Genomic DNA, 15,239 nt, shown 5'->3' with positions numbered 1-15,239 from the left:
CATTTTTTCTTGTTTAAAAAACAAGGGAAATTTTATTAGAACACGCTTTTCCAATTCATCATCCAAAAAAGGAATTATATATAATTAAAATGTAAAATGACGGGTCCATATATGTAGAATGAGTAGCGACTAACGTTATAAGGACCAGTGTTCAAAAGGGCATCAAACTAAAATATGAGACCTTAGCAAAACTATAACCATCATTATGCTACCTCTGATAAACTGGAATAACAGCTGTGATGATAAACTCTCACGGAAGGGATTATATTAGGGTTCATGTGTCAGAACATGTGGGACGTGTGAGTAGAGGGCATAAGAGGGAACTGGGTTGATAAACCTTGTTAATGTAGCAAGGAGGGTATGAACTACGAAGGAAAAGGAAAGAGTAAGCAAGGCAAAGATAAACAGAAGAGAAAGGTAGGGAGGGATGAGGGGGACGCAGACTCTCAAGCACTGCAGTTGTTTACCCTTCGTATCCTACTTTCCTTGTTTTGTGAGTTGTTGTAATCGGGATTTATCCTATTTTACTGCAATAAATATCTAGTTCCTATCTATTGTAATCAATTGCAGGATGCAAGTTTTTGAAACACTTTACATTCACATAACCTTAGTATTGCTATATGCATTTTGTGCAGTCATTAACTAAACATGATGAATATACAAATTAATTTGAGTTCCAAAATACTAATTCTATTCTCAAAATGATTAGTAGCACTAATCTGCTTAGAATCCTCCCAAAAAAATATAATCAGCTAATACTTCTTTTAGAATATGGACCAAAATCAGTAACAAATGAAAAAATGAAGGGGGGAGTAGGATACACCTATGTGCAAAGTTTCCTAATCAACCATTTTTTCCTAAGCTTGGCATCCAATGCAAGAAATGTTTTAGCTTTTCTTTCATCCTCCAAAAAATCACAAGCATCCAAAACCAGATCGTCATCCATATCAGGCAATGCTTGCACTGCTTCTATGACATTCTCTATTGATATTGAGGTATCATCCTTTTTTGCAGACACCGTTGAAACTACAGCTGCCATCTCATGGAGTGCAGCAGCCATGCCTTGTTCATCATTCCTTGATTTTTTAGGACTGGTAGAACTAGAAGAGTTCTCTAATTGGCGCTTCTGTTTCTGACCTATATAAGCTAACTCATTGACACCGCTAAATTGTTCTTCATTGGAACTGGGTGTAAATGGAGACTGACCAGTTTTAGATGTTGAAAGACACTCGATCCTAAAATCAACTGCATTTTGATGCTTATCTGGAGGCAGAAAATATTCTTTTTCATCAAAACTTGGATCACATATGACACGCAAATCTTTATAGTATGGCAAAGGTCGAGTCATATATTGTCGTGCATAAGGATGAACCTGCATAGACACCTCAAATGTTTTAAACCTTGTAAATAATTAACATATTAGAAAAGTATTGAAATTTCCCAAGGCATGCTAGGAAAGGATGAAAATGGGAAGGTTGATAAATATGAAATACAATCATTGCATGGCTTTAAGTACATGGAATAAAGGAAAATGAAGTGAGAAGCATTTGTTTTTATTTTGAATCTAGAAAAATATAATGAAAATAAAATGTAGAGAATTCAAACAAAAATATAGAAATTAGGTGTTTAATTTTGTACCTACACACTCCCAAGTATCTCAGATATAGGCAACCAATGTCATTTGGTAACCACTTGATTACAAATAACAGCTACTCAACTAACGCGTAGTAAGAAAGTCTCCTAAATACAACTTAATATCCATTTCCACTATTTATCTTTATCTATGGAGGCCTAAAGGCCTAGTTATACATGCTTTCATCCAAGATAGTACCATCTCTTTCTCATGCTCGCTCTATCACTCATAATTATTATTTTGATTTCTTGCTGACTTGAGCGTCAAAGAAATTTTTCTAGGTGAAACTTCATTTAGGGCTCAAATATCATCTATCAAAGCACATCACCTAGGATCAAATATTATTTATGAAAGCTCATAATTATCATTTTGGTTTCTTGTTGACTTAAGCGTCGAAGAGTCTTTTCTAGAAAGAACTTCATTCCATGCTCAAACATCATCTATGAAAGCTCAACACCTAGAAGTCCACCACAGTTCAGCAAACAAATTTATTTACCCTAGATTAGCTCACAAGCTTTGCCAATGAGGATAGTATATTATTGTAAAACCTATTAGGATCTAAAGAATCTCTTGTCAGTTTGTCATGTTAAGAAATAAATAAACACCTATTAAATTAAAAATTGTGGGACTAAATATAGAGTTTGACCCCCCTGCACAAGATATTGTGTCTATCTTTCTGTTTAGAAAATAGACTTTAAGTCCAACTCATTCTCAAAAACCAATTTATAAGGTAAGATTTGTACATACTTATATACTATAGTGACCGTAGGATTTCTAACATCTGCTTTCACATAATTCAAGTGTTGGAAAGGCAACTTATAAGCATCCTAGCCTGCCTTAACTCTGGCCTGTCTTCGTGACCCATATCTCAAAAAGGACTATCTACAAAAGGGCAGACCAAAATGGCTGAGTAAAGCATCACAAAGTGCAATCACTAAGGCATTGGTCTTAGTGGATTTAAATTTCACATTCATTAAAGATATGACCAATGTAGTCCTTATAAAACTTAGACAACTCTTTCCTTAAAATTTGGTTTTATGGGATTGAGTTAGGTAATAAATCCAAACATTAAGAATAATCAAAAGATTACCCTATTCTCATTTTCTTATTCCAGACTATTTTATCTTATACAATGCAGTGAAGAAGGACAAATCTTGGCAGGAGTAAAAATAAATATTTTTATTGATCCTAATGTTCATCTATCATGACACATTATCACTAAATGAAAATTAAAACCTTCCTACACCTATCTGCTTTACACCTTTACCACCAGAAACACCCTTAAGCTATGCAGAATTTATGAAATATGTAGATTTTGCCTTTTCAACTTGCAGAGGAAGAGTGAGAGTCTATTACTAAATTCATTATAAGAAAGCATCTGAAAAAAATGAGTAGATACAATTATTTTCAGGAAAATAAAACAAGAATAAAATATAAGACTTCACTCAAAACCATTTTCCAGAAGCATTCATCCCAAACTCCATAAATCGTCATGAAAGGGAACTCGGGTAAAGACAGGCAACTCTTATTGACAATATAACAAATTATACTTCTAAGTGTATGCCCAAAGAGGTTCAATTTCCCAGCAGATTTAAATGATACGCACCTTAATATAATCTTGCCAGACATAATCATCGGCAATAACCATCTGGCGTATTTCATCCCAGGCAAAGCCATCCAACTGAAGGAGGCTTTTAATTAAATTGTATTGCCTTCTCAGAGTTTTGTACCTATTCTTAAGAATCTCCAAACTATACTCAAAACCAAATTTTTCATTGAATGATGAAATTATCTCCATCCAAGCTTGTTTGCTGAAGACACCATCAAACTGATTCCCTTTTCGCACATGAGCAAGCAACAAGTTAATGAAGTAACGATCCATCGGTGGCTGCCAATAAGTCCGGGTCCGGGTACCAAAAGAGGGTGTTGTTTCCTTCGATATTCTTTGTTCACAATCATCAGTTGCTTTATCCAAGGTAGAGATTCCACAGTCTTCATCAGCCCTAACATCACGAAGAAGTTCATCAGCATCCTCACATACATCCTTTGATACATAAGGAACAATTGCTCCCCTTTCGCCTGAATTAGATAACTCTTCTAATGCAGCATCACCTGGAAATTCACATTCACTAGATGATGAAACATAAATTGGACCTCCTAAGAATCAAGCATGACATATACAAATTAGTGTTTAACAAGACCTACCTTTCCCTTCCATCACATGTCCATAAATAGTGCACAAATCTTTGAAATTGGGTAAGCTTTTTTTTACTCTACATGATAGCGCATTCACATCTACCTGCATTATTGTTATGCAGAAAATAAACTATCGAAATACTTTAGTACAGTTGAAACCATCTAAAATTATGTAAAATTTTAATACTTTGACATATTCATCCCAAACCTGATCATCAGCAATGACCATATTTCGCTTTTCGTCCAAGCTAAACCCTGGTTGGCCAAGAAGGTTCTTAATACTCCTGTAAAGATTCCTTAACGTTTTGTGGCGGTTCTTAAGAACATCTTTTTCGTACTGAAAATTGAACTTAGCATTGAACTTTGAAGACATATGCCTCCACGCCCTTTTGCTAAACAAATGATCCTCAACTTCCCGGCCCTGACTAACCTGCTCTAACATAAGATCGATGAAATAACGATCCATCTCGGGTGTCCAAATTGTTCTTAGGCGTTCAGTGCCGTTTCCTAAAGCCATTTCTACAATGTAGCACAAGATTACTTATATCACTAACATGGTTGATGAGTATTTCATACAGAATCATAACCAGTGCACATGCATTGTTCAAGGCAAGCATAATTGTAATCTTCTGGAGATATAATTATGGTTGATAATCAAGTAATAATTCCGAAATTGGTTAGTGATAAGAGTAACCATGATCTGGCAAATAAAAAAACATGAAGAAGAACAAGAGAACAGAATCTATCACAATTCTTCCAAAACAACAATTAACTATGGCGATAACAAAAAAGAACACCTTCTGAAGAGTTTGAAGTTTGCTTTGGTGGGGATAGTGATTTCCGGGACAAGGTTGAATCTGCTCTGAGGGGGGATACGATTGCACCCTAACCTTATTAGGGTTATCACTTAATCTCATAATATGGAATATAATTCCCTTAAAAAATATGATTTTATTTATTTATATATTATAATGTATAGATAAATTTATATACCTGTTTAAGAAAAAAATTATTCTTCGATCATGTTCTAAAAAGTGTTCATCAATAATAAATACTCTTAAATTACAAAATTAACTTTATGTTATCAGTTTTCAAAAAATAATTTATAAAGTGTTTTCAAAACTTTTTTTTTATTAATTTGTTTTTTTTATAAAAGATATATTGGATTTTTGAATTGTAGTGGGTATATTTAAAAAATGTTCATGCTGTATATTAATTTTTAGACTTTAATTTAATTTTAGGAAATACATAATTTTCATCCTTCTTGTGAATTTACTGCTATTTTATTATAGGCATGAACTATGTTAAAAAATTATATTAATTTTTTATTATTAAGATGATTCTGATCAATAATGTATTTTTAAACATAATGTTTAATCATTTTATATTTACTATTATTAAAATACAGATTACACTGAAAACTGTATAATTAGAAAAATAATGTTAAAATAATATGTCTTTAACGTATTTAAAATTATTAAAGTTGTAGGGGAGAATAATATTAAAGTATATAATTTTAAAATAGTATTAAGTCTTTAAAATAATATCATTTATACTCTCGAAGGAAAATTAATATTCCAAACAAATTTCTTTTTCAAATATACACATATATATCTACTAATTATTTGTTTAAAACTTTATTAAAGTTGTCTACGAAAACCAAATTACTTTTATTAAATTAATATTACATTTTTATTTGAAGATAAAAAATGTTTTTAGTAAAGTATTACTATATAATTTTTTATAGGAAAAAAAGTAGATATTTTTATAATTATATATATATAACACGCAATAAAAAAAATCATTAAATAATAATCAAATTTAGATAAAAAATAATTATTCAACATATTAATTAAATTATATATTATTTTAGAAATTAATAAATTATTAGTATCTAAAGTGTTTTTATTATTAATAAAAATTTATAAAATGATTTCTAGATTGGTATCTAAATTAGTTACCAAAGTTTCAGCTACTAATATTTTAGATATTTTAAATTGATCTCAATTATTCTTTTAGAGACTAATTTAGAATCTAAACTATCAGTGGATAAAAACTTTGTATCTAAGTATCAATCTAAAAACTACTTTATAAATTTTTATGAGTAATAGAAACTTTAGATATCAATAATTTTTGTAGTCTCTAAAATGGTCTGTAATTTAATTCAGCAACTAATTATTTTTGTCTCTAAAATTAATTGCAATTTAATGATTTTTTTTAATAATGATTCCATCTTTCCTTGTAATAAAAAATAATTACTACAATAATTATTAAAATAAAAAATTTATAAACTTTATATTAAAATTATAAAAAATGTATTCCGAAAATTAATAAATTAAAAAGTGGGGTTATGTATCAACTTTTATATATTGTTTTAATTAACTAATGATTTAATATATAATTTATATGAAAATATTTAAGTAAATTAAAAGTGTTATAGAAGTATAGCAAGATTTTTAAATTTCTTTCAAACAGTTAAATTTGATAAGAACATTATGAATTTAGAAAATTTAATTCTTTCACTTTTAAATTTGAATTTTCTTAATTAGTTTTAAATATAAAACAAAAATAGTTAAATATTTGAATGTGCTTAACGAGTTGCAAATATAAAATAAAAAAATAGCTAAACAAATATTTATGAAGATTTTACACTAATATTAACAAAATGAGTGAAGTGAAATTTAATTTTCTAAACAGGTTTGTGAAGTATAATTAAACTTAAAAACTATTTTTACAAGAATTGTATTAGAACTTATTAATAATATATAAACAGAATTAATTAGGTATATTGTGTCATAGCTATCAGGTCCTCTTTCAATCTCAGATTAGGTTAGGCATAAACATTAGATGTTTATCATTAAATATGACCGTGAATTTATACATAATTTATTCACTTAATCAATGATTTTAAATAGAATGGTGCTTTTAACCCATACTACTACATTTAATTGGTTGTTTTCAAAAGTAATAAATTAAATATGCATAGGATATTGATGCTTACTAAAGTTAATTAATTATTTGTGCATAATTGACATAAAGAGTTTTATAATCACAAAATGTTTTATTATATTTAGAAACAATCAACTATTTTGTTTTTCATGTTCATCAATAATATCTTTTCACATGATTTACAAAAAGTATATTCAACCATACAATTTCTAACATTCTAGAACACTTAATAACATATATTTACACATTCCAAACACAAAAATACACTGATTTTACTAAAACTAATTAACATGAAACAAAGTATTTATATTAACAAAAAATGAAAGGAAAACTACTTCATACTCTCACTTAGCTAAGATGGTTTCAAGTATGAAAGATTTGATTTGTAAAAGAAGCAACACAATATCTCTTTTTACCTAAATGTTGTTTGGTTTTGTAATGACAAACATGAGTTTTGTGAGGTCAAACTTCCTATTTATAGTGGTCTCAAACAATGTGGATAATTGGGGACAATGTTTAATTATTTGTTAGTTTGATTATCTAAAGGAAAAAGTGTGATGTAGGTAAAATTGATGGTAATGATGTAATCTTATTTGTACCAAGAAGTAATGCCCTTCTTTTAACCATTTTGACTTCTGTCTTTCCTTGCCAAATTCGGCTAAGATAGGTTTAGGTAAAAAATAGATAAAATGTTTTTACCATAAGTGATAAATATAACATAATTAGCTTAGACGTTCGTGTTAATGACTTAGAACTTCATCTAACAAGGTATAATGCAGGGTCACATAATGCAATTAATTAGGATTGGTTTTCTAAACTTATTTATCACTTTTATTAATTTCTAAATTATTACAAAGTTATTATAAAAAATCAAACATAGTAAGAAAAATAACTCATTATTTACTCAAAATTATACACTCAATTGTTTACATGCATAATAAACACCAGTGTTTATTTAATTATTAAGTTGTTTTTTCTAGAATGTTACATAATCAATAGGTTTGATTTTGATATTTATTTTTGTAAACTTGAACAACCAGATGGATCAATAACTTTCAAGTTCAAATAAAATATCTTATAAGATCTCCATATCTTGATAAGATCTCCATGATAAATTTTATCCATTGATATGCTAGAAAGTCATGAAAGTGTAATTCATACTAATCAAATAATACAAAGTCAATTATTTTGTCGTGGACAATTTTTCTATATGCAAAATTCCCTACATGTTTAGCCATTTGATTTTACTTATCAGTTTTGTCTAAAGTATAGACATTTCAGGAATAAGACAAATTTGTGTACGAATTTTTCATTTTCTATCATTACGATTTCTTTATATCTTACTTAAAATATAAACTACAACTATGATAAAGTAATATTGTATTCTGTCATGATCGGGTCATGATACAATCATTTAGAGTATACAAATATCTAACTTGGATCCAACAAATAGAAATCGATCAAAATAGAGGTAGGTTCAATGACCTTGAAAGAAGTCGACTTAAGCATATAAAAAATAAATTAAATGCGATAGAAATAAAAACAAAACGACTTAAATATCTAATATAATTGAAACAATGGAAATATATTGCTTCAAATCCAAAAAATAAAGGAATATATTAACAATTTATTATGCGGTTGTCATTGTTTATCAACGGGTAAAACTCTTCTCTTATCTCTCATTATGATGATCAACATAAAATTATTTAATTAATAATTCTTTTATAAAAGTGATTAATTAAATAATATTATATAAATAATAATTTAACATGATTAAAATAATATTTAAGTATAAATACTAATTTTATAATTTTTAAATAACAAAAGAGAGAAAATAAAACTAATATTTATATTATAAATGCAAATACTTAATTTAAATAATAAACACGAACATTATTATTTAATAATAATTTATGCTTGTTATTGTTATTTAAATATTGTGAAATAAACGAAGGAGAATATTACTGTAAATCATAATTTGATATTTTACGTTATTTATAAATAAAATAAATAAGTAAAGTGTGATATTTGAGAAATAAAGATTAAAAGAGAGAACTCCTGGTAACTAACTGGTTAAACTTCTCTTTCCTTCTTAGCATTAATAAGGAAGATAAATTGATTAATGATATGCATAATAAATAAACATTGGAATTCTTTTAGGCGGGACCCAGTAAAGAGAGAGAGAGATGTATTTGGTGTTTGGTTTGGTGTTGTGGTAGAGGAAGAAGGATCGTTTTTGACTCGTGTTCTTGGATCTCATCCAAACCCTAATCTAATCCCAAAACTCTAGGATTGATCCATCCAGCGAGAGACTCTGTCTTTCACCTGTGCCCTAACTCTCAGGCCATGCGACTACCCTGTTCCTCCGCCACCGCCCTCTCCAGAGAGGATTCCTTTTTCATTTTCGCCACTTTCTCCCTCGATTTCGCCGCCAATGTCTGCCGACGCCCACCCCGTTAATCATATCAATCCCAAGGGCCTCCTCTGCAATGCCGCCGCCGGTGCTTCCGCCGGTATCCCTCAATTATATTATTCTTGTCGCAGTTTCTTTTTCAATTTTCCGTTCTGCTGAATTCGATTTGTAATTGTTTGTTTTCGTGTATGTAATTTGGTGCAGGGGTTATTGCTGCTACATTTGTGTGTCCTTTAGATGTCATCAAAACTAGGTTTCAGGTTCATGGTGTCCCGCAACTCACCAATGGAAGTGTTAAAGGTATAACCGCAAGCCTCCCTCCGGCTCCTTTTTTATTTCTTTGATTTATTTTAACTCTGGTGTATAAATGAGATAACGAGTAAGGTTTGCCTGCCCTGTATTTAGCCTGTCATTCGAAAGAAGAGTTATTGCCATTGTTTTTAGATTTCAGTTTGTTAATAGTAATATATGAAGGATGAAACAACGGTGGGGAATTTATTTTACTATTGGTTGAACTGCTGAAACTCAATATTGAGATTCTAGCTTATGATTGTTATTTGTCCGCAGGCAGCATAATAGTTGGTAGTTTGGAGCAAATTTTTCGCAAGGAGGGGTTACGTGGAATGTACCGAGGGCTTGCGCCCACTGTGCTGGCTTTACTTCCAAATTGGGCGGTGAGTCGTTTCTCCCGTCTATGTTCTGTTTGAATGTGTTATTTTTCTTGATGGATTAAACAACAAATAAAATCTTGACAAATTCACTACCTTTCATGTCCAAAATTTGTAACTGCTCTTCTAAATTACAGCCATCAATTTGGTAATGAAATATACTATAGTAATTAATGCCTACCGTGTCTCTTGTGAAAGGTTGTCATAAATGAAGATCATGTTATATCTCTGAAAAGCCTGGGGTATGAAGTCATTCATGAGAAACATTAGTACTTACTGAAATGAGTTAAAATATGTGCATTTCATGGTTGTTGGTCAGATTTGATTTTGATTCACTTTATTTTTTTTTACACTGGAGTACAGCATCATTGTGCCCTGGACCACATATCAACCAACCTCCATTTTTATGGCTGGTTCAGGGTGATGACTTAAAAAACACTTATAATAAGGAAAAACAAAATGAAGGTGAACAGAACATATCAAAACAATAAAACATCTTCCACTTTCATTCAAAGAAACTCCTCAATGTGGAGGTAAGTATCATACTGCATTGGTTTTCAAATAAATAAGTGCACAAAGCCATTCAAATAAATAAAAGAATGGACAATATATATAGAACACTGAGATGGAGACTGAATAGTGAACTTTAATTCTTAACTAAAGGTGTAACTAATTGACCAGTTACCTAGTGATTCCTGATAGGTGACCAAAAAAGGTCCTGGCCATTGCTATGAACCACCTTAATATGACTACTTCTGAAGAAAAGTTAGTTAATTATTGAAGAATTTATTTTATTGTTCTGGTATAAATCTTTAGTGCGTCCACAACTTTTTCAATTGATGTTCTAATTGTATCAATTTATGAATCTGCAGGTTTATTTTAGTACATATGAGCAGCTTAAGAGCTTTCTCCATTCTGATGGTTAGTCCATTAATGATTATTTTCTGTTGATCCAAAGAAAGGATTGTTGGAAGCATTTTTCTTTTTGTGTGATAAAATTAATTAATCCACTTATTAACCTTTATTTTTATGTTGATAACTTGCTGTGTCACCCCCCTTCTCCCATTTAGATTACGAATTATAATAGCTATGTAATGTATGCAGATGACAGCCATCATCTTTCAATTGGATCTAATATGATAGCTGCTTCTGGTGCTGGAGCTGCAACTACCATGTTCACAAATCCCCTCTGGGTTGTCAAGACTAGACTCCAAGTGTGTTTCTTCATTCAATCTAAAATTAGGCTGATATATTTGATTGCCAGTTACATCTCACATAAAATTGGCATGATGCACAGAGTGATACATGTTATTTGAAATTTATTGTAGAGTAAAAAGCTCATTTGACTGTCTTATTTGTCGTTATTATCATGAAATTTGGTATTTCACAGTTTTTTTCCATAAATCTAGAATTTTATGGTAATTAACCGATAAGGAAATAAATAAGACATTGTTTTCCTTTCTGTCTGACCTCTGTGCAAGATGATGTCATGATTCATGACACAACCCCTACTCGTGGTTTGGGAAGATATTGAACTCAGAAAACAGCTACTGGCAATCTTATTGCTGTGGGCAGATAGTGTTATGATGTTATCCGTTTAGGAGAAAAGGCTTATGAATTTTATTAAAGGCATTGCATGGATAACTGCACGAACATTCCTCATTTTAGTATTTATGAACATGAACTTCATCTTGCCAAAACCATAGAGACAATAGAACCTACATTGTTATTATGAATTCGTTTTATGTATTATGCACTATAAGTTTGCGGTATTTTTTGTGCAGACCCAAGGAATAAGATCTGGTGTTGTGCCATATAGGGGCACACTATCTGCATTAAGGAGAATTGCACATGAAGAGGGCATTCGGGGCCTGTACAGGTTGGTATTGCGTAACACAAATGCACCGTGATGGTCAATGCATTTGGAAATATTCTGAATGATTTAATGACTTTCAAATTTTTTTTCCACAAACAGTGGACTTGTACCTGCTTTGGCTGGTATCAGTCATGTTGCCATTCAATTTCCTACATACGAGACAATAAAGTTTTATCTGGCAAATCAAGGTAATTTCATGTCCACGGCTTTCTGTGAACTCTTGAAAGTTTTGGCAGTTAATTAATGTCTTAACTATTTTGTATCAGATGACACAGCAATGGATAAACTTGGTGCACGTGATGTTGCAATTGCATCATCAGTTTCCAAAATTTTTGCATCCACATTAACTTATCCTCATGAGGTATGTTGCTGAATGATTGAGGTAGTCTAGTTCAGGTTATTTGTCCACATAGGGTACTTATACCATACCTTTGGTCTTGTGAATGAGTTATAGCTTGCCCACCATCTGATGGAAAAAAGGATCTAGAATCTATTATCAGTGTTTAATAAATATTCCAAAAATGTTTTTGCATTTCTGTTCTTTGAGCAAATAAACATTAGAAAGTTTGTGTATTTTGTTTGCAGGTCGTACGTTCCAGACTGCAAGAACAAGGGCATCATTCAGAGAGACGGTACTCTGGTGTGATTGACTGTATTAGAAAGGTTTTTCAACAAGAAGGCATATCAGGTTTTTACCGAGGTTGTGCCACCAACCTTCTGAGGACAACGCCAGCTGCTGTAATCACATTCACCAGCTTTGAAATGATACACCGATTTCTTGTTTCTCTTTTTCCTTCTGATCCACAACCTCATATTTTGTGACAATTGATCTTTGGAGGTCATCTGTCTTCTGTAGCTGTTAGATTCCAAAGCATAAGCTAGTCCAGCTGAGTAATCTATCCCTTGGCGATGCAGATATCATTCTTTGTGACTTAGTTGTTTATGTATGATAGAGCCCCCATATTTTCCAACCCCAATTGAGCCCGGTTTCCCTGTTCAAACTTGTGCAAAGTCTTTGTAGGGGAGACTGAGGAATAATTATAGTTTTGAGTGATAACGACGATAAAGTGGAACTTTTTATTTATTTTGAAACAGCTGAATAATATTCTTTAGTATCTAGCACGATATGTTGTACCGATGAGAATCATGCAATTAGCGAATCAAAATTGCTAGATGGAAGACATAAACACATTTAAGATATGAGCCATGGGGTATTTATTTAACAATGTCGTTTCCTTTAATGATCAAATTCATGATTGCTGCAAAACTGGTTTCTCTTATAAAATCATTTTGGTGGTGACAAACTGCTAAAAAAATGTATAGGAGCTAGAATATATAGTTTGCTTTGTGTATAAGTAAATTTTCAAATGGAGAAATCTGACCAAAAAAGCCGTACAACTTTGAAACCAACAATAGTTCTTAAACAGTTATTCATGTAGTTTACACAGTGACATATTAAGGGAACAAAACGATTGCCTGTTTGTGCTGCTGCATTGACTCTGAAACTAGATGTTCTTTGTATCTCCCTTTGTTTTAGAGTTTTTTTATATATAATTTTTGACATTTAGCTGTCTTTTATTTCTTTTTATATGATTACAATTTTATTCTAATGTTGTATTAACAAATATTCAGATTAATATATATTTTTTTTAATTATTAGTCATAAACCGACTAGGTGATAGCGATTATTGTTCAATAATCATGATTGCAGAAATTATAAACCAATTGGTGGAAGAACTACTTAACATCTTAATTATGTAAAAAATTGTACTAACTTATTTATTGTTTTTCTAACGTGTAAGAAAATCTTAAATGAATGATAAATGAAATGGATGGAGTACTATGTTGTTCTTCTACCTAATTCATTTGTAACTTATAATGCACCAATAATTATTGAGCAATATTTTCTTTCAGCGGTTTGATTTATGACTAATAAGAAAATAATTTATATTGATAGTAATATTGGTTTAAGATAATAATAGAATATAATTGTAATTATTATATTAAAAAAAGTAAATTCCAAATTAATAATTATTATTTTTTGCTTAACAAATTGAAAATAACATATTCAACATATATCTTAATGGACAAAGAGGGGCCTAGATAGTATTTGGAACTAGTTGTACAATTGTTGATTTGTCGGTAGTTTCCTTGCTTATTCCTTCAAGTCTCTTCATTTTGTTATTGATGCTCAGTCGAGGTGGATCTGAAAAATGTACTCAAACGCTCAAGTAAGTACTGTGTAAATAGTATATATTGTAAACTGATTAGAGCATACCTTATACTTTTGTAAATGATTTATTTATAGTGTTTAGTCATGACCCCTTGTTGTGATGGGCCAAATCAATCAAATATTAGTTGCTAATTGATTTATAACATGATCCCTTATTTATAAATAACATGAGTCCTTGTTGTAATTGGCCGAATCAATCAAATATCAGTTACTAATTGATTTATAATATGATCCCTTATTTATAAATAACATGAGTCCTTGTTGTGATGGGTCACTCGCATTGTTATCGAATTATCCATAAATATAGTCTTATGCACGAGTTAGTAGCTTTGACATGAGAGATTGTGTTGAAAATCTAAAATAAAACACTTTATCTATATGGAAGATATATTGATAAAAAAAATATTTTTTGCTTACCAAATTGAAAATAACATATTCAACCTGTACCTCTATGGACAAAGAGGGACATAGATAGTACTTGAAACTGATTGTGCAATTGTTGATTTGTCGGTAGACTCTTGCTCCTTCCTTCAAGTCTCCTCCTTTTGTTATTGGTGCGTAGTCGGGGTGGACCTGAAAAAGGTACTCCAAATAAAAAATGTATATTGTAAAGCTAAATAGAGCGTCCCTTATAACTCTGTAAAGGGTTTATTTATAATGTTTAATCATGAGCTCTTGTTGTGATAGGTCGAATCAATCAAATACTAGTTGCTAATTGATTTATAACATGATCCCTTATTTATAAGGAGGGTATATGGTATATTGGTATATTGATATCATCTGAATTTGGTATGACAAAATCATAATTCGTAGAAGATTTCCACAATTGTCATTATTGTCATTTCTTGAACACCTTTAATATATATTAATGTGGTCGGTCGATCATTGAGATCGAATGACATGGGTTGTCTAGTACCGACCGCTACACAACTAATTATTATTTTTCTTTCCTTTATTATTTTTAGTGTACTAACTTGATTTCTTTGGAAAGAAAAATAAAGAAAATCTAAAATAGAAAAAAAAAGTTGATACAAATTTGTAAGGAATAAAATGGAAATACGAAGCTGTTGGGTGAAGAGAAAAATATGAGAAATAGGATTTTTTTTTAATAAATTAAGATTTTATAATAGTCATTGTGTCTCTCAAAAAATTGTGATTAATTGATTAAATTCAATATATAATCAACTGTTTAATTTCATCAGTTCATTAAATAGAAAGTTAAAAGTTAAATCATGCATTCATAAACAAAAAAAAAAACAAACAATTGAGGT

The 15,239-nt window shown here is 30.5% G+C and overlaps 2 protein-coding genes across 3 annotated transcripts; one reads left to right on the top strand and one right to left on the bottom strand.

Annotated features, from left to right (window-relative positions):
- Positions 1-578: 578 nt before the first annotated feature.
- Positions 579-4,742, bottom strand: LOC137814773 (L10-interacting MYB domain-containing protein). 2 transcript variants are annotated; one of them, XM_068617674.1, is made up of 5 exons: positions 4,627-4,742; positions 4,038-4,348; positions 3,839-3,959; positions 3,240-3,745; positions 579-1,372 (listed from the first exon to the last, which is right to left on the bottom strand). In XM_068617674.1, the coding sequence occupies exons 2-5, from the start codon at positions 4,344-4,346 to the stop codon at positions 824-826; spliced, it is 1,485 nt and encodes a 494-aa protein (XP_068473775.1). In that variant the 5' UTR covers positions 4,347-4,348; positions 4,627-4,742; the 3' UTR covers positions 579-823. The 2 variants fall into 2 exon arrangements, with proteins under 2 accessions (XP_068473775.1, XP_068473776.1); XM_068617675.1 differs by having other exon boundaries at positions 3,839-3,932.
- A 4,163-nt stretch (positions 4,743-8,905) lies between these two features.
- On the top strand, positions 8,906-12,857 carry LOC137814772 (nicotinamide adenine dinucleotide transporter 1, chloroplastic). Its single transcript, XM_068617673.1, has 9 exons — positions 8,906-9,291; positions 9,396-9,491; positions 9,759-9,865; positions 10,732-10,780; positions 10,964-11,073; positions 11,644-11,738; positions 11,835-11,923; positions 12,002-12,096; positions 12,321-12,857. The coding sequence occupies exons 1-9, from the start codon at positions 9,213-9,215 to the stop codon at positions 12,555-12,557; spliced, it is 957 nt and encodes a 318-aa protein (XP_068473774.1). The 5' UTR covers positions 8,906-9,212; the 3' UTR covers positions 12,558-12,857.
- The last annotated feature ends 2,382 nt before the right edge of the window (positions 12,858-15,239 follow it).

Source organism: Phaseolus vulgaris, chromosome 1, assembly GCF_000499845.2.
Source record: "Phaseolus vulgaris cultivar G19833 chromosome 1, P. vulgaris v2.0, whole genome shotgun sequence".
Classification (NCBI taxonomy): Eukaryota; Viridiplantae; Streptophyta; class Magnoliopsida; order Fabales; family Fabaceae; genus Phaseolus; species Phaseolus vulgaris.
Note: the sequence above shows the minus strand (reverse complement) of the source record. Positions and strands in the feature narration are given on the sequence as shown.

Coding starts and splice junctions, on each gene's coding strand:
- LOC137814773 (XM_068617674.1), bottom strand. CDS start 4,346: ATGGCTTTAGGAAACGGCACTGAACGCCTAAGAACAATTTGGACACCC. Junction 3,960..4,037: donor TGGTCATTGCTGATGATCAG/GTTTGGGATGAA, acceptor GTATTTCGATAG/TTTATTTTCTGCATAACAAT. Junction 3,746..3,838: donor ACATGTGATGGAAGGGAAAG/GTAGGTCTTGTT, acceptor GTGAATTTCCAG/GTGATGCTGCATTAGAAGAG.
- LOC137814772 (XM_068617673.1), top strand. CDS start 9,213: ATGTCTGCCGACGCCCACCCCGTTAATCATATCAATCCCAAGGGCCTC. Junction 9,866..10,731: donor CTTTACTTCCAAATTGGGCG/GTGAGTCGTTTC, acceptor ATGAATCTGCAG/GTTTATTTTAGTACATATGA. Junction 11,739..11,834: donor GGCATTCGGGGCCTGTACAG/GTTGGTATTGCG, acceptor TTCCACAAACAG/TGGACTTGTACCTGCTTTGG.